Source organism: Rousettus aegyptiacus, unplaced genomic scaffold, assembly GCF_014176215.1.
Source record: "Rousettus aegyptiacus isolate mRouAeg1 unplaced genomic scaffold, mRouAeg1.p scaffold_m13_p_3, whole genome shotgun sequence".
Lineage (NCBI taxonomy): Eukaryota > Metazoa > Chordata > Mammalia > Chiroptera > Pteropodidae > Rousettus > Rousettus aegyptiacus.
In genome coordinates, this window is record NW_023416306.1 from 72355569 (window position 1) to 72375212 (window position 19644).

The 19644-nt window shown below is 36.7% G+C and overlaps 1 protein-coding gene across 11 annotated transcripts in view; it reads right to left on the reverse strand.

Annotated features, from left to right (window-relative positions):
- The window catches only part of AOPEP (aminopeptidase O (putative)), a 311009-nt gene extending 291954 nt beyond the window's left edge, over positions 1-19055 (reverse strand). For 3 of the 11 annotated variants that reach the window (XM_036239161.1, XM_036239162.1, XM_036239164.1), the window contains exons 1-2: positions 11428-19055; positions 441-2111 (exon numbers count right to left, since the gene is read on the reverse strand). In XM_036239161.1, coding sequence (XP_036095054.1) covers positions 441-1234 — 794 coding nt within the window. In that variant the 5' untranslated portion in view covers positions 1235-2111; positions 11428-19055. The remainder of the gene's footprint in view (positions 1-440; positions 2112-11427) is intronic. The other 8 variants (XM_036239159.1, XM_036239160.1, XM_036239158.1 and 5 more) reach the window with 7 other exon arrangements.
- Between the last annotated feature and the right edge of the window lie 589 nt (positions 19056-19644).

A 19644-nucleotide genomic window follows, 5' to 3' on the forward strand; every position in this document is an offset into this window, starting at 1 on the left:
TTCAAACCAGCTCAGCTTGGCAGCAGTCTACTCTCTTGGTGGAAATGCGAAGAAACTTTGAGAAAGTATCCGCTGAGAGATACATATCACTCCCATCTACAGCACTGGACGTCACCAGCAGAGATCTTAACCTAGAGCTAGATCGGGATTTAATCATACAGTCTGCCTTTCAATCTCCTAACTCAGAAATGCAGGGGCTTAACACAGCAATCTTTTTATCCTGACTTAAGGGACGTAATCCTATTAAGAATTGAGCATACCTGGGAATTTACCTGCTTTACTGAGGGTCTAAGAATTTGAGGCTGGATGGGTAATGCCACAGAATAAAAGAGGAGCATCTTTGCAGACTTGGTCGCCTGTCCAAGAGCATTCCTGCAAAGACTCATCTCCCAGTGTGTAAGATCAACAGGCAGGGGGCTGCAGAGTGCCCGATAACCTACCTGCCACTCTGGTCTGAGGTCCATGTAACTGATCGCCCCTGGGGTTTGGTTCTGTACTGTATCCTTATGGCGTGAGGAAAGTCAGGAGCTGTCTGAGCCCCTGTCTTTCTGATCTGTAAGCTCCAAGTGTCAGTGTCAAACAGGAGTTCCCCACAGCCAGGAGCCTGGCTGCAGCGAGCATAACAGTCTAACTGCTCCCTCCAACGATCTGCAGGCAGAGTCACAAGTTCATGCACAATCTGATTCCTGAGCTCAGAAACAACTGTGAGCTTGGGAGACCTTGTAAATTTTTCAATACCTGGCACAGTAGCAACATCCACCTCCTCAACCTTTAATACAGATAAATCACAGCAGTCCAACACTAGCAAAAAATCTTCACTCCCATGATTCCCTGTGTCACAGCAGTACTTTGAGCTAGAAATCTCAGAAGCCAGTTCCCAGTTGTCATGGTTACCATCTTTACCTGAAGTATCTTTTTCACCTTTACCACAGACTGTAAAATCATTGTATCCCATTTTAGATGAGGAGGTCCTTGTATCTGTCACAGAAATATGGCATGGTTCCAGCATCCTAAATTTGCAGGCTTCATTTGATTCTGATCGGCAGGTTTCCTCCGTGGAACTACTCTTTTTCCTGAATTTGTTTCCAGAATCAAAGAAAAGCACTATGGTGCCTTCAATGATTTGACTTTCAAAATCCACATCTAAATCCAGTACATAGTGCTTCACAAGTATGTGGCTGGTGTTGGCCATGAGGGGCAGGTCATCTCGAGAAGGGTCCAGATTTATGTCCATGGTGTAGGTTGTTGAGAGCTTTGTTAAACTCTCAGGAGGGGCTTCCTATCTACCTTAATCATCCAGAATTATAAATGGCTGCTTACCAAAAAAAAACCTGATGTCACAAATTACGGTTCCACAACTTTTGGTCCCCTGGCAAAGAAGAAAAACACAATTAGACAAAATTCCAAGTAAGACCCTAAAATGCTCCTGCGACTGCTGCTCCTACAATTGACTACTTTCTTAAATGATCTCCCAATGTGTTAGGAGCTCAAGGCTAGAAGGCAGACTAATCTTTGTGACTGACATCAAAGAAAGCTTCATTATGGGTTTCTAAAAATATTTCCATTACCAAAGAAATAAAAAGGGCCTCCACAAAGCCAGAAGAATTTTTCTCCTAACTAGAACAGTCCCTGTTTTGGGAAAGAGCAATTGTTATGTAAAAGCATAACTGAGCATCACTGAACCTCTTGTTTTAAAAGATATTAAATGTATCACTTCTAATTTTATGCATCAAAGATAAGTGATTGTTTCTCTACTGTTAATCTAAGTAACGAATGTGAATGAAGGCTAAACGTTCTCATACCTTTTATTCTTTGAGAGTTATAATTTAATACATACAATGTAACTCCAGGGATTAATGTACTTTTCACATTAGGACTACTCTCATATCAGTACTTCCAGTAAATTACAGGAAAACGAGCCAATTTACCAGGAGTGCATTCTAAGTATTCCTTTGAGATTGTTCATGGAGATTTTTCAAATTTATAGTTAAATACTCAAGGTATATCATTACATCTTAATAGCTGAAAACCCATTAACATTCTGGATAATAGCCTTCTTGTGGCAAACAAAAAGGTCTTCTCATTTGAAAAAAAAAAAAGTATGCAAATACCTATAAAAAAGGAAAGAAAGAAATTAAAATGTAGAAACAGATGTTGTAATAAAATGCTCAAGTTCTTCATAAAAGTTCTGAATCAAAATGTATTCTTATTTTATAATAGCAATCCAGCTAAAAGAAAAATCATTTGAAGTTATCTCAGTTCCTGTTGTGTACCTAATTTCTTTCACCATACGCTGTTCTTTTATTATTCTTTTACCAAAAATGAAAAAGAAATAAAAACTCCAGCAGAGTAGATAAATTTAAAACAATTTTTATATTTATAAATATTAGGAGGCATTCTTTTATCAGCTAGAAAGAGTACTTGCTTGACTTTTCAAGTAAAACTGAGCCCTCCCTTTTTATTGTTTGACTCTTCCAGGCTTCCCTTCTGACTTTATCTGCATGTCTACTAGACTCTTACTTCCCTTCCTTCTAGAATCTCATTCCAGTAATCAAGTCCATTGAATTTCCATTTTCTACTTCTCCACAGGCTATTACCTCATCAAAATCTCACCTAGCCTTAAAAAAAAAAAAAGAAATCTGACTTTCTACAGCCTTTATAATCTGTTTTCATGCTATTTTCCCAGTCACTGGAGACTACATTCCCTTTGCATCCTTGTCCTCTAGCCAAGGGCCTGCTCAACACACTGCTCCCTGAAGACACCACATCTCCTTGCTTTCTGGATTAAGCAATGTGCTATACCTGGAGTGCTCCTGCCTCCTGCCTCTCATACCCACCTGCCAAATTCTGTTTTCCTTCAACACCCAGTTGAAATGCAATCACTTCCCCAAATCCTTCTCTGCTCCCTATTCTTCCTCCTTCTACTGAACTGTATGTAGTAATGTATACTTTGACTTTTAAGAGTAATAGGAATTGAGAGAAATCAGAGACGCAAAGAATAGTTTGAAATTACTTTATGGAGAAGGTGGTACTCCCTTTGGTCCTACAAAGGTTAATGGGCAAAGGAAATAAGCCAGGGTATTTTCTTTTCTGCAGGAGAGGGATTGAATTTGTCACATAAAGAATAACCTTCAATAAAGTGATTGACTGTAGCTATGTAATGAGAAACAATGGACATTAAAAATTTACCTTGCTGGTATTTGTGGCTGCTACTATGCTGTATTTGTTGATTAGGCTCTTTTAAAAAAAATTATTTAATAAAAAAAAATACCTCTGCGCATGTGCACACACACACATGGAAATCTAAATCAACTGAGATAAGGGGTAACTTAGTGACTGTCTAAACTATCTTCTTTGTATTGTTCCAATTTTTAGTAAATGGTCTACTTGCCGAAGCAAGCACATGTCTAAACTATATTTGAAGAAGTATAGTTTAGCATCTGTAATAGTATTGATATAACCATTCATTGTCTAACCCTAATAGATTTATTCATTTGTGAAAATTAATATAGCTTAAGAATAAAATATATTCTATTCATGAGTTTTCACCACTTTTGTCCCTGGTGGCAGAGAATGATGAGGCTGCCTTACAACTCTACTCATCCAAGCCTGTTAACATCACCTTGTCTGTCACACTCGCTGGCAATCCTCCGGTCCTTTTCAGTGGATTCTTGAGTATACTCCCCATAGTTGCAAAGCTAAATCTTTTCTTCTTTTCACTTTCCAATTCCATGCCTGCTGAATCATTCTCGGTGAATTATTTGGCCTCCTACTTTACTGAGTTGATTTTGAATCTCTGAAGCTCCATCACACCTCAAGTATCTCTAGTTCTTCACAATTATTATGTTTTCCTGATTCAGACTGATTCAGAGGGAACAAGATCCCTTCTTGCTAAAGCTAGTTCCCTTCCCCTTGAATCCCAGCTTTTAGGGTCTGAGAGGGCCAAATAAACAGCACTTTTCTTGCCCATTCAAATTCTAAACATACTGAGAAATAAGATGAGGGTATGGCAGGCAAAACAAAACAAAACAAAACAAAATATCACCATTATTACTAATGAAGACTAAACTGGAGAACATGGTTTAGTGGGAGAGCCAAAGGTACCTAGAAACTGAATGCCCAAATTCAACAGATTTACCCATTGGGTCACAGGCAAATGCTAGCTCAGGTCAAAGCTCCCAAAAGAGGAAGTACCCTCCCCAGGTAAGACATAGGGCCTAGAGAAGTAAGGAGAACAGCTCTCTGTGGTCAGGATTACTATCCAGAAACAAAAGGGAGACACTGAGCTGAGCAGAGCATGCCCAGTTTCTTCTTCTCAAATTTATCAGAATAAGTCACTCTACCTCCCTGAGGGTAGAAGTAAAGTGATTGGAATGGTACAGTAAATAAGAAAATGAAAATAGAACCATCAGAAATGGGAAAGAATGTTCCCCCTAACACCATCCTGTCCCACTAATTTGGAATCATGTTTCATCTGACATTTTTTCTCTTGCCAACATTTTTTCCCTTTCCATGTCTCCATCATTTTCCCAATGTTTCAGCTACCCTAGGGCCGTCATCTTTAAAAACAAATATTGATACACACACCCACACAATCAAAGCATTATGCTGTACATCTTAAACTAATACAATATTATGTCAATTATATCTCAATAAAACAATAAGCAAAACTATATTTGACTTTGGCCCTGTTGCCCATTTTAATTAGTCCTTATTTCACTGAACTTTGGAGCTGAAAATTCCTTAGGGCAGATCACTTAGTCCAACTCTCTAATTTTATAAATGAAGACAAGGAGGCCCCGAGAGGTAAAGCAATTTAATTTGCCCAAGGTCATCCATTTCTGCTTTTCCACTTGTTGATGCCCGTAGAATTCTCATCCTCTCCAGCTCTCATGGCCATTTCCTTCATATAGTCCAAGTCATAAATCAAATACAAATATCACCTCTTAAGACTGTCTTTGTATCCCTATTCTACCTTATTTATCTTTAAGGTGTGTGAACTAGAATTGACTTATACTGTAATGGCTTTGGGGTAAAAATAAAAATTTTTAAGACAGCCTCAGAAGATTAGAAGGTCACCATCACTTCTGCATGGTTTCCAACCTAAGCTACATTTAATATGCAAGTCTATCATAACCTGTTGCTTATTACACTGACTTTGTACTTGCCTTAGATTCGTTGGTGACCTCAATCTCCCTTTTCTGTGAGTCCACAACTCTCACAAACATCAATCAGGGGTCACAGTCCCAGGTTTAGGGAAGAATCAAACTCAGTGCGGTTGCAAACATGGGTAGGTGGTTACCTTGAAAGGCCTTTCTCAGCAAATAGTAACCATATTCCTAAGCAGTCTGTTGACTTCAGCACTTTTAGCTATTATTGTGTTCCAATTTAAAATGCCAACCTGTCTCACTAAAGCATTTTTCCAGTCTCTGTCATAGCCATAACATAAAATTCCTCCCCTTTATCAAATCCAATGGTTAGTTTCCAGTGGCTAACCACTATGCTTCTAAAATGTGGTATTTTAAATGCTTAAATGATTGTCTCAGCAACACCATTAACAGCTTCAAAAGGTTTAATATATGGCAATATTTTTCTTAAGAAGGGGAGGGAATAGGAAAAGGATCAAAAACAGAGCTATATCACAGAGAAAAACTGCTCTACTACTTTCAATCACCCAAACAAATGCACACATTGACAAATGTGTAAAATAGCCTCTGGAGAGCCATTCTGGGTCCCTCCAAAGAAAACAATTCCATTCTCCTTTCAAGCTACAAAGCTGTATGTATCACTCTCAGAGCCCTTAACTTATCCTGCCTTATTTTATAGTTACCACCATCTTCTTCTGGTCTATAAACAACTTGGAACTCCTGATTCATCTTTGCGTTCATGACCATGTTAAGCACAGTACCCTGTATATAGCCGGTTCTCAACAAATATATATGGAATTGACATCTGAGGGCATTTGTGATTTCAATATCTAGTTATTTACAGAATAGAGATTCTAGCTTGCAAGGTTCTAGTATAAAGTTATTACTTAACAAACATCCTTTTACAAACACTGCTTAATTTTTCTTCTCAGGACATATACCTGTACCTCTTTATGCCACATCTCTTTTCTTGAAAGCAACTCAGGAGGAGAAAATTTTGCATAAACACATATTATATAGTGTTGAGCACACTGTGAGTAGTTACAAAATATTTACTTCTACAGATTACGTGTTCAGAGGAAGACAGTTTTCTGCTCTTCCAAGACTGTTCATTCTTTAGGATACAGTAATCACTCTTAATGACAACCAGTTTATTGCTGAAGTATACTGTTTCTGGGCACAGTTCCTCAGACACTCATATGCATATAGGAACACTGCTCACTGCTGTGAAATTTGAGAAACTAATTTCAGAATTAGAATCTTAGAAATGCAAATGTATTTTGTTTAGAAATGACACACTGACATATATTCTGTAACCTATTTTTTTACTCAATGGTTTTGAAATATAACCATGTAGATGCACATAGATGTAGTTTGTTTCTTTTAACTGCCATTTAGTGTCCCTATATGAATATTCCACAATTTGTCTAATTATTTCCTCATGTGTGTTACATGCTGTTGAGTAGGCTCTGACTCCTGGTGACCCTATGAATGAGTCATATCTATAATGTCCTGTCCTCAGCAGTCCTGCTCAGCTCCTGTAGACTTATAATTTATTTTATGGAGTTAATCTATCTCATATACGGTCTTCTTCTTTTCCTTCTGCATTCTATTTTTCCCAGCATTATTTTCTTTTCCAAAAAAGGCTACCTTCTCATGTGTGCCTGACGTCGGACAACTTCAGTTTTGTCATTTTTGCCTCTAGTGATGTTTGAGGATTGATTTGCTCTAGGATCCACTTGTTCATCTTTCTAGCAGTCCAGGACTCTCTTCCAAGATCACATTTCAAATGAATCTATTCTTTTGCCTATCAGCCATCTTCACTCCCCAACTTTCATATCCGTACATAGTAATTGGGAATACAAGTGTGTGGAAGATCTTAGCTTTGGTCTCTAATGATACATCTTTCTTCTTAATCTTTCCTCATTCTTCTGTTGCTGTCCTTCTGAATCTCAGCCTTCTTTTATATCTCAGCTGCGGTCTCCATTCGAACTGATGACCAAAACAAGTTAAGCAAACTCTTTAATAATATCCTTACTTATATTTAAATTTTTTTAAAAAATGTTCATTATTACAATAAAGGCCATAAATGACAAGCCCTCAGCCAACGTACTTACTGGTGAAAAACTAAAAACCTTCCCTCTAAGAACAAGAACAAGGCAAGGCTGTCCACTATCACCACTCTTATTCAATATAACATTGGAGGTCGTAGCGAGTGCAATCAGACATGAGAAAGATATAAAAGGCATCCAAATAGGAAACAACGAAGTCAAACTGTCACTATTTGCAGATGACATGATTCTCTCTACAGAAAACCCTAAAGACTCCACAAGAACACTACTAGAGACAATAAGCAAATATAGTAAAGTCTCTGGATACAAAATCAATGTTCAGAAATCCATAGCATTCCTATACTCTAACAACGAAATGTCAGAAAAAGAAGTGGAAAAAATAATCCCTATTGCAATTGCAATGAAAATAATACAATGCTTAGGAATATATCTAACAAAACAAGTAAAGGATCTATGTAATGAAACCTATAAGGCTCTATTAAAAGAAATCAAAGAAGACATAAGGAAATGAAAAGATATTCCATGTTCTTGGAATGGAAGAATCAACATAGTTAAAATGACCTTATTACGTAAAGCATTGTACAGATTTAATGCAATCCCCATCAAAATCTCATCAGCATTTTTTAAAGAAATAGAACAAAAAATCATCAGATCTGTATGAAAGCACAAAAGACCCCGAATTGCCAAAGACATCCTGACAAAAAAGAACGAGGCTGGAGGCATCACTCTGCCCGACTTCAAATTATACTACAAAGCGACAGTAATCAAAATGGCATGGTATTGACAGGAAAACAGACACATGGCCCAGTGGAACAGAATAGAGAGTCCAGAAGTAAACCCATAATTATATGAGCAATAATTTTCGACAAAAAATCCAAAAACATACACTGGAGAAAGGAAAGCCTCTTTAAGAAAATCATGCTGGGAAAATTGGAAGGCCACCTGCAAAACAATGAAACTAGACTACTGTCTATCACCACACATCAAAATTAACGCAAAATAGATTAACGGCCTGAATATAAAATCTGAAACAATTAAATGCATAGAAGAAAACAGAGGAACTAAACTCAGGGACCTGGATTTTATGAATTTGACCTCAAAGGCAAGGGAAGTAAAAACAAAAATAAATGAATTGGACTACATCAAACTAAAAAGCTTCTGCTCAACAAAAGAAACCATCAACGAGGTAAAGAGACAATCATCCGAATGGGAAAATATATTTGCAAGCAATGCCTCCGATAAGGGTCTAATTTCCAAAATACACAAAGAACTCATATGACTCAATAACAACAATAACAAAAAAACAAACGATCCAATCAAAAAATGGACAGAGGGCCTGAACAGATATTTCTCTCTAGAGGACATACAAATGGCCAACGAATATATAAAAATATGTTCAACGTCGCTAGCTATTAGAGAAATGCAAATCAAAACCACAATGAGATACCATCTCATACCTGTTAGAATGGCTATAATCCACAGGACAAGTAATAACAAATGTCAGAGAGGATGTGGAGAAATGGGAACCCTCATATAGCCCTGGTGGGACTGCAAATTGGTACAGCCACTATGGAAAACAGTATGGAGGTTCCTCAACAAACTAAGAATTGATCTACCATATGATTCAGCAATCCCTCCTCTAGTGGGTATTTACCCCAAAGACTTGAAAACTCATATGTGAAAAGATAGTTGCACACCAATGTTCATAGCAGCATTTTTCACAGTGGCCAGGACATGGAAGCAACTGAAGTGTCCTACGATAGATGATTGGCTGTAGAAGCTGTGGTATATATATACAATGGAATATTACTCAGCCATAAGAAGAGAAGAAATACTGCCCTTTGCGACAACCTGGATGGACCTTGAAATAATCATTCTAAGCTAAATAAGCCAGACAGAAAAGTTGAAAATCACATGGTATCACATATGTGCAATATAACCATAAAAGCAACAAATAAACAGAACAAACAAACAGAGACTCATAGACATGGACAATGGACTAGTGGCTACCAGAAGGGAGGAGGGAAAAGGGGGCAGGGGAAAATAAAATGTTTAAAAAATTATATCTATCTATCTATCTATCTATCTATCTATCTATCTATCTATATAAAATGAAAAAATAAATTGGCATTTAAAAATTTTTTTCATTATTACAAAAACTGCTGCATTGAATATCCTTGTTCACGTCTCCTAGTGCACATGTATAGATGTTTTCTGAATAAAACACTCAGAAATTCTATTTTTTCTGATATTAAAATTGCCATACCTGCTTTCTTTTGATTTGTTTTTTCTTGATATCATTTTTATCCCTCTGTTTTTATTTTTAACCACTCTGAGTTGTTTTCCCTGGGTATCTTTTTAAAGCAACATTGGCTGCATTTAAAAATATATAATTATCATTTTTAATAACTGAAATTTATTTACATTTATCATGATTACTGTTGTAAGAGCTCTTATCTCAGCCAACTTATTTTGCATTTTCTATCTACCACAATTTTGTTTTTTAGCTTTTATTTTCTGCTCTGAGAATTCATTTTTCCTCTACTATTTCATGTGATACATCTATTTCTTTAATATGCCTATTTAAAGTCAATCTCTAGTAACCTTCTGAACAATACAATAAAAAGACCCTACAAAAGTTTTATCATCTTTTTCTCCTCTTCCCCCGCACCCGTACCAGCTTCCGTATTATTGTGGCTAAAATCTTAGCATCACATTGTTTTTAACAACCCTCATTCAACTAGAAAAAAGTCAATACTTATTTGTATTTATTCACCAGCTTTCTTACTCATGACTGGTTGATATAATCCACACTCTTCTTCAGGGTTCAGTTTTGTTCCAGTTACTATTGCTACATGACAAGTTAACCCAAAACTTTGTGGCTTCAGACAGCAACCATTTAATTATATTCTGTGGGTCAGGAATTTGTGTTGCTCTTAGCTGGGCAATTCTTCTGCATCTTATGAATTTGACGATGGCACTCCATGGTATTCAGTAGGACGACAGACTTTTCTGATGACCAGAGTAGCTACACAAAGCCTCTCTAGTATGGAAGTCTCAGAAGAGCTGAACATCTTATAGGGCAACTGGCAGCTCAGAGCAAGTGTCCTAAACAATCAGTCGAAAGCTGAATGGCTTTTTCTGACCTACAACTGAAAGTCAATATGATATCACTCCTATCACACTCTGCTGGTTTCAAAAGAGAGTCGCATGGCCAGTCCAGATGCAAGGAGAGAGAATTCAACTCCTTTTGATGGGGAGTAGCCAAGTCACATTGGAAAACAGCATGTGAGAGGGTAGATATTGTTATGGCCATTTTTGGAAAACATGATCTGCCACAATTTCCTTTTTACTTAAGTGCATCTTTAGTAACTCTTTTGGGAGAAGTTTATGAGTAGTAAACTTTTTCAATACTTACACGTTTGAAAATGTCTTTATTACATCCTCACTACTGAATGATCACTTAAGTAAATGTAGACTTAAAAGATGACAGTTATTTTTATTTAGCACTTTGAATATGTTACTTCTGATATCTCTTTTTGCTGATAAGAGGTTGGTACTAATCTGCATTTCTTGATATGTATCTCTTTTTTCCCCCTGGTAAATTTTATATTTTTCATTATCTTTGACATTCTATAGTTTCACTCAATATGTCTAAATGTGGATTTATTCTTATTTGACCAGCTCAAGATTCAGTGTGCTCCTTCAGTCTGAGGTCTCAGGTATTCTTTCCATGTATAGCCCTGAGTAGAAAGCAAATTTTATTGCCTCTGTTGGGACAGTGTAATGGAATTTTCTTTCTCCATTTAACATAGGGAATGCTCCCTCATAGCTTCTGGCTTGATGTATTTAACTCAGTTTCAGTTCTCTACATGTACTGGGTCCGTGGCTAGGTACCCCTTCCCCTCCAGCTATTAAATCCTACACCTATTCCTCTGTGAAAGCCTATCAGTTTAGGCTCTTGTCCATCATACTGACTTTACATTCCCTCTCTATCTGAGTCAACTAGGGTAACTCTTTCTTGCTTTGAATTGGTGTATGTATATAAGAGTGTGCATGTGTGCTTATATATACATATATAGTTATAGTTATAATTTTATACAGCATTCATAAATACTTGAAGGGAGGGGTGGAATTTCCTTACAACTAAGTTGATCATATTGACCAGAAGCCCAAAGACTCCACTATACCACTTAAATGGTCCATACCCACAAGTCCTTTGGCTCCAGAAGTTTCCATTCAGGACATACTTAATTGTATAACATCATAGGCAACAAAGCTATAGATTCCCTTTCATCATCACGGAAACCTAGAGAAAAGATTAAAGATTGAAAGCATAAGAATATGTGCCAAGAAAGAAACCAAGATGCACAGAAAGCTGGATTATATTATTCATTCATTCAAAAATATGTGGAATCCTCTTCTACTCTTTCTTTTCCTATTTATTCTCTCCCTCGCCTCACCATGTCCTCATGGAAAATTTTCCTGACCTCACTAAGTCAAATTCCCCTCTTAATAGATCTCGTAGCACTATGTACTTCTTCATAACACAACAGCATTAGTTTTACATTTATATGTTTGTTTTTTTTTTAAATTAATATCGCCCTTCCCCTTAAATGAAGGGGAGCACACGTTTGGTAATCATGTAATAGCTTATATAAGACCAACCCTCCCACTGATAACATTTATAATCTCTGGATAACAATGAAAAAATGTGAAAGCACAAGAGAGTGAGCAAAAATTGTTAGAAACTGCAGGGAGTAGACACTTTTGAGAAGGAAATGGCACTGAGTTTCCTGTTTTACAGTTTTTCATCTGAATGTAGGCCCTAACTGGTGCTATGCCAAGCAGCTAAAATTCAAATTAAAATCTGCAGCCTTACTAGCCAAAGAATAAGAAAACAGAGTTCAAGACTGACAGTAGCTGTAAAGAAGGAAAACTTCAGAAAAGGCAAGAACTTCATATTGTGCATATAAACCATCCAATTCTCTAACTGAACCATGAAAGTACAGGACAGACCAAACAGTCCATTCATGGCTAAATGAGCTCAACTAAACTGAGATGTCTGCTGCTGCTCGCTGCAGGGTAGGCAAAGTTGAACATTTTAGTTCAGGCAATTAACTCCTTGTTAATACAAAACAGTAATACTCTTCTGAAGAACACAAGGAAATCATAGTTTCTATAAAGTATCAATCACAACATCTAAGATAAAATTCAAAATTATTAGACATTAAAGAAAGCAAGAAAATATGACCCATATTCAAAATCAAAGCAATCAATAAAGCTGACTTGAGTATATCTAAACATTAGAATTAGCAGACGAAGGCTTTAAAGCAGTTATTAGTATTATAGTTAAGGGCATAAATGCTGTAATATAAATGAACTAAAAGGAAAACTCAGCAGAGAAACAGATACTAGTGTTTTTTAAAAAAGGAAATTCTAGAACTGAAGAATACTGTATCTGAAATTAAAACTTCACTGAATGGGGTTTCATAACAGATTAGAGATTACAGAAGAAAGAGTAAGTGAACTTGAAAATATTTATGTAGAAATGATAAAATGTGAAGAACAGAGAGAAAAAAAATGTCGAAAAGAATGAATGGAGCTTCAGGTACTTTCAAACCAAAATCAAAAGGTTTAACATACATAATTAAAGTCCAGGAAAGAGAGGTAAAAGAGAATGCCATGCAAAAAATACTTTAAAAAAATGAACACTGTGAACAGCCAGCACTCAGACTATAGTTTCTAAACACCATTTTCCAGTAAAAGGAACCAGGCCTCTTTGGAGAAGGGGCAGGAAAAATACAAGACAGGCCTGGAGCATCAGATAGGCCTCCAAAGGGGAAGGGTGAGGCAGTGGAAGAGGAGGCGGAGGAGGGAGGAATCATTACAGAAAAAGAGTAGGGGTATCTCAAAAGGACCCAGGAAAAAACGTTAAAGAGCTTCCAATGACCAAAGCTGGAACAATTAAAGAGAATAAATAACGAAAGTATTAAATTAGAATCTAAAGAATGAAATAAATATCCATGACTCTATTCTGATATAAACAAATGATTGAATATATAAATAAAATAAATGGGGGTTAGGGAATACATCTTTCTTACGGAAGAATTCCAAATTATATAGATACGACCTCTTTCAAGAGTTAGAGGGAAATTTCTCTTCCTGTGATTATGAGCCATACTTAGTGACTTGCTTCCAAAGAACAGAGAATGAAAAAGGAAAATATCAAGTTTACAGTAGACCTTGTGGCAGACGTAAGGTTAATCATATCGTTAAGGTTACTATCACCATTAGTAAGTCATATCAATATCATTCAATATGATTTGATGAGACAGGCACTTTGACTCTATAGTATTCTTCCCCAAATCCATAATCTCAGTCTAAGCATGAGAATATGTCAGACAAACCCACATCAAGTGACATTCTAAAAAATACTTGACCATACTCTTCAAAAGTGTCGTGGCCATAAAAAGCAAATAAATTCTAAAAAACTGTTACAGATTGGAGGAGACTCAGGGATATGAGTATTAAATGTAAAGTACTATCTTTGACTGGATTCCTAAAACAGAAAAAAAAAAGAAAGACCATTAATGGAAAACCTATAGTTAATGGCTTTGTAGCAACGTTACTTTTGTAGTTTAAGATGTTAATGATAGGGGAATTTGGGTGATAAGTATGTGGGAACTCTATACTATCCTTCTACCTTCTTTGGTAAATGTAAAAGTATTCCCAAAACCCACTTATTTTAAAATAGTTAAAATTTCCCAAATTTGGTGAGAGATATATCTAAAGCTTCAAGAATCTGAACTCAAGCTGGATGAATGCAAAGGAAATCTCACCTATGCACACCATAATCAAACTGATTACAAAACAAAGAAAAATTATCTTGAAAGCAGGCAGAACAAAATGAAAGTACATGCAGGGTGACAATGACACAAATGACAGATGGCTTCTCCTCACAGCGACACTTGACCATTCATCAGAAATAATGGAGGCCCAAAAAACAGTGGTATGATATCTTTTAAGTGCTGAATAAATTAAAGGATCACATTTGCCTCAAATATATTAGTCCCAAAATCTTATTTTATTAACTTGTTAGGAAGTCCTTATTTTTATACTCAGCAAAATGGCAGCACATTTCTTGTTAAATTATCCAAAATTCTGAATGAATATAGGCTGAACTAATTTCTACTTTATTCGAAATTGATATGTCTTCTTAGTTGTTCATCTATTTTTTCTTTCTATTTCTAAATGAATATATTCTAAAAGATTAACCTTCTCTCTAAAATATCTAGCTCTTTCTTCAGTAGAAAGTCTTATGAATATTGAACAAACTGGCATAGCATGGAACTGATTTTCTACTCAAAGGTTTGAGCAGCTATTAAACGCTCCAGTCCCTCAGAACTTTTCTTTGAGCTCCTCATATTCATATCTCCTCAATCTGATAGAAATTTTTCACTGGTACCCTTAAACAGTTAATAAACTTTGAAAGTTGAAGTTATTTTTAAGCAGCAAAAACAAGCCAATCAAAAGATCACATTATCTCTGGTACGATTTTAATCTCTTGAGTTTAGCATATATGCCTTCAGTCATTTCATTTAGTTTCTAGCATTTTAACTTTAAGCTTCCTATCTTTGTTCATTCCTATTTATTTTTCTTTTACTTCGAGTAAAAATGCAGTGCTAAAACAACATTAAGCTATATGTTTTAACTGAACAAGTACCAGGATATTTAGAGTTTAAAACCCCTCTGGAACCATAACTCTAACAATCCCCTCCCCCCACATAAATATATGCTACAATAGACTCTTTCATTGCAAAACTCATACCCACAAGGCAATGTCATTTATCACTGAGTAAATAATGCAAGATAACATAATGAAAAGGGGATTTTGCTTTAGTCCCTTAACTATAAATAAAAATATGTAGCACTTTGCAGGATTACCACATGTGGTATGATATTAACTTAAATACCAATCTTTAAGCCAAACTGTAAATAAGATAAACTGTGTTCTGGTCTCAAGTTTTAAATAGTCTCTCATTTCTTTAATTTTACTGCTTTCATGAAGCATACACGAGTGACTGCATATAATTTGTGATCATGTAATGAAAGACCCAATTGTGATATATATATGCAAAAAAAAAAAAAAAACCCAACAACTGGAGTTAATGTTGCTGTGGGAATCATAAAAAGCACTTGAAATGAAGATCAACGCAGTAAAGCCAAGTCACAATCAGAGTCAAAGACCTTTTCCCTGATAAAGAAAGCAAATCACTGTCAGCTGTGGCTTGATTTATACCCAGTCAAGGGGATGGGGGAGGTCTAAATGTGAACACTGCAAACAAAAACTGATTTTACTCACATCAGTATCACATAGTCATATGCTGAATTATGCTTCAACATGATGTGATAGGATGGAATTCAGCTTCCCTGATGGCCGCTGTGTTTATTCTGGCTATTCTCATCACATCTCAGCATCCAGATGCCATTCCTCTTTGGTGCCTAATGTGTTTATGCTCCCATTATCAGCAAGCATTGGGTTGCAAAGACCAGATTGGAAGTGATTTCACTCTATTTTCAAAGAGAGAAGAATTTATCCCTTTGATTGTTACTTCCTTGCAAAGTAGAACTTGCTTCAGTTTCTAGAGTGCCACTTAAACTAAATTACAGCAGAGTGATCAGAAAAGGGTTCCTGAGAGACCTCATTACAGTTATAGAGAAAAAGATTTCAGTTTTTCTACTCCTTTTTCAGGAAGTCATACTTGCCCATGGAGGCTGACCAGTGAGGCAGAAAGGCTATTTACCTGCTGAACTGCAATGTCTGAGTCCTCATTCGGAGATGTGTCTTAAGAAATACTGATTTGTTTCCTGAAACTACCAACAATTAAAGATTTCATATGAAATATCTAAATTTTAAAACTAGAGAATAACTTTTCTGTGTCAAAACTGTTAAAGACACATCAAAGAACACGACAAAGAACTAATCAATCATAGCACAGCCTGTTGTGGGTACACCTCTCTACCAATTTGGACTTTGTCCTCATGGAACTCCTTAATCCATCCCTTGGCCTTTGTCATGTTGCTTAAGGCATAAGACTTTGCACATACCGATAGCTCTGTTATCCAGGGGCAAATAAATTGATTTCTCAGTTTAAAAAGAAAAATGCATTCATGAAAATCTTAAAACTAGCAAAACTCTGTGAAAACATATATTAGAAATAATCAATTTAGAAGAAATCATTGGTATTTGAGTACTTACCATGTAGCTGACACTCTTCTAATCTCTTGCAATCCTTATTCTTTCTACCCCTTTTTTACAAATGAGGACATATGCTCAGAAAGGCTAAGTACTCAAGATTACCAAGAGTTCAACTCCAGAGTATTCTTAACCTCTATGCCCATGGGCTCTTTTGCATGGCAACCCTACAGAGCAACCATGACATACCACCTGTATTTATGTCATGCGGAAGGTGAGCGGCCCATCACAGACAACAGCAAAAGTGAGGGAAAACCTGAGGGTTGGGTTCTAGACTGAAGGGAGAATAATTAGGTCAGAGAAGAGAGGGGGCACAAACAACAGACTGCATCTCTCCCCAGCTCTCTTCCCATTCTAATACTTAGAAGGGGGCTGAACCAAAGTTAGAAACTAGTCTACATCATTTTGACAGGTATGAGTTTTGAGTCACATTTTAAATTTTACATTTAGAGCACCTAAAACATCATACTTATATCCTTTTCATACTTTTAAGGAATGAGTGTGTTTCTAAATATTGTATATAAGTTTAATGAAATAATTTTATCTTAAGTCCATTTGTACCATATTCTTCTTCTTTTAACCATGATTGGGGATTAAGTAACCCCATTTTATTCCTTCCCTCATTACTTTGTTATTCAGTACTCATGTTTCCTGAGCATTGACTAGAGTAAGAAATTTCCTAGGCTGGACCTTGGTCACAAGTTCAAGCCATTTTACCAATGCTCTCACCAGGGCTTCTGTGACCTTGCTCACTTAAGTGAGCATGCCCACCACATCAGTGCTGGACCTCAGTAATGCTTCAGTTTGCATTTTCCCCTGTTTGAACCTGAGATTTGCAAACTCCTCTCTTTTCCCTCTGCTAACTGCCCTCAGTTTGCTACGACCAGTAGTTATCTGGGTTACTGAACCATTACTCTTCAATCAGCCCCCATTCTCACTTCCAGGTTCACTCCCATGGCATCTGTACCCCATTCTGCTCCTGGCCATGGAATACTGACTCCTTAGTATAAATATCTCCTTCTTTCTCACATCTACTTTCCCACCTCTCAGTTGATAGGAGCCTTTAAAGTTGCTCAGGTTTTCCAACTACACACACACACACACACACACACACACACACACACACTCCACACCCAAAATGTGCTTTCCCTCGTTTGACCCAATAGCTTTTGCCATTAAACTTTACCAATCAGTGGTTTACACCCTCTTCTATTTCATGATCATACATTTCTTATTAAACTGTTGCAGTCTGGCATCTTATCATACCACTTTGCTAAAAGTTTACTTTAAACATTCACAATGACTTACTTCTTGCCAAATCTAGCTTTACCTCAGTCCTTATTTTCCTTGACTCTCTGAGGTATCTGACACTACTAACCTCCCACCACCTTTAATGATTCATGGGACATTGTACTGTCTACATCTCCCCTTACATTTATGCCCCCAGAACACTAGGTGCAATTCAAGACTCTGTCCTGGGTTCTCATCACATCTTCGAGGCTTTCTTTTGTTCACATCTCAGGTGCTCAACTCATCATTCTATTCCTTATCACCAGCTTTGATCTTTTAAGTCCCTGCCACCTATCTCAAAAGAAATTCTTCTCAAACTTCCTGAGCTAAAGGGCTAGTTATTTTTCCCATTACAGGTCAATACTTCTGTAAAATATAATACAAATAAATCATACAAAAAAGACATATGAAATACAACCTCAAATTTTTAAAATTAAAATTAACATAAACAATCAAAACAAACCACAGAAAAGGGAAAAGAAAACAATTACTATAAAAGTTTCTAAATAATAACTCTCTCAGTACTTATCTTCCTGCAGACCAACTAGTTTGTGGGTGCATGCTGGTTGGTGGAGAACTCTTAAAGAAGCACAGCTCTAGAGGCTGTAGGGCATCTGATTGGTCTCCTACCATTCCCTAACATACACTAACCTCCACATTTGTCATGGCAACAGCACCTTCCACTGGGTCCAAAACTTTTGCATCATCTTGATTCATCTCGTTTGTAACTCCACCCAATCAATTATCAACTTTTAAATTCTCCCTTCAAGTTCTTTCTTTCATCCAACTCTTCCCCACATTGATGGCAAAACCCTGATCTAGAAACTAAGACCACCTATCTGAACTATTATCAACAGCATTCTAAAGGAGTCTTCCTGTGTGGTGAGCAGTCTTTAGTGCTATTTATGAATACAGTCATGTGCCACTTAATGACAAGGATATGTTCTGAGAAAGCCTTTGTTAGATGATTTCGTTGTTGTGCAAATATACACAGACCTAGCCTACTACACACATAGGCTGTATAGTGTACCCTATTGCTCCTAGACTACAAACGTGTACAGCATACTACTGTACTGAATACCTTCGGTCCCTATGACACAATGGTATTTGCATATCTAAATAAAGAAAAGGTATAGTTAAAATATGGTGTAAAAGATAAAAAATGGTATACTTATATGTATAGAGTGCTTACCATGAATGAATCTTTCAGGACTTGAAGTTGCTCTGCATGAGTGAGTGAGTGATGAGTGAATGTGCATTGCTGTAGACTTTCCTTCCTTCCATCCTTCCCTCCATCCCTCCTCCCTCCCGCTCTCTCTTTCTCCCTCTCCTCTCCTCTCCTCTCCTCTCCTCTCCTCTCCTCTCCCCTCCCCTCCCCTCTCCTCTCCTCTCTTCTCTTCTTCCTTTCTTCCTTTCCTTCTTTCTCTTTAGATGATAGTATGTTTTAAAAAAAATTTCCAATTAGAGTTGACATTTAATATTATTTGATATTAATTTCAGGTGTAGACTTTATAAACACTGTACACTAACTTTATAAAACTACGCAAGGTTAAATCAAGCACAAGAGAATCAAGAGACAGGTAAGCATGAGGTAAATGACGCTGCTGCTGGCGAAACACAGGCATACTGTTTTATAGTAAACTTTTTTTATATATCATTAGAAAAGGCACACCTAAAATAATGATAAAAAACATTGTATAGTAAATATAGCAACCAGTAACAGTTATTCATTAGCATTATCAAGTATCATGCACTGTACATAATTGTATGTGCTATATTTTTACAAACCTGGAAGTGCAGTGGGTTTGTTTACACCAGCGTCACCCCGCAGACATATGCTGCATTATGCTACAACATCAGGATGGCTACAATGTCA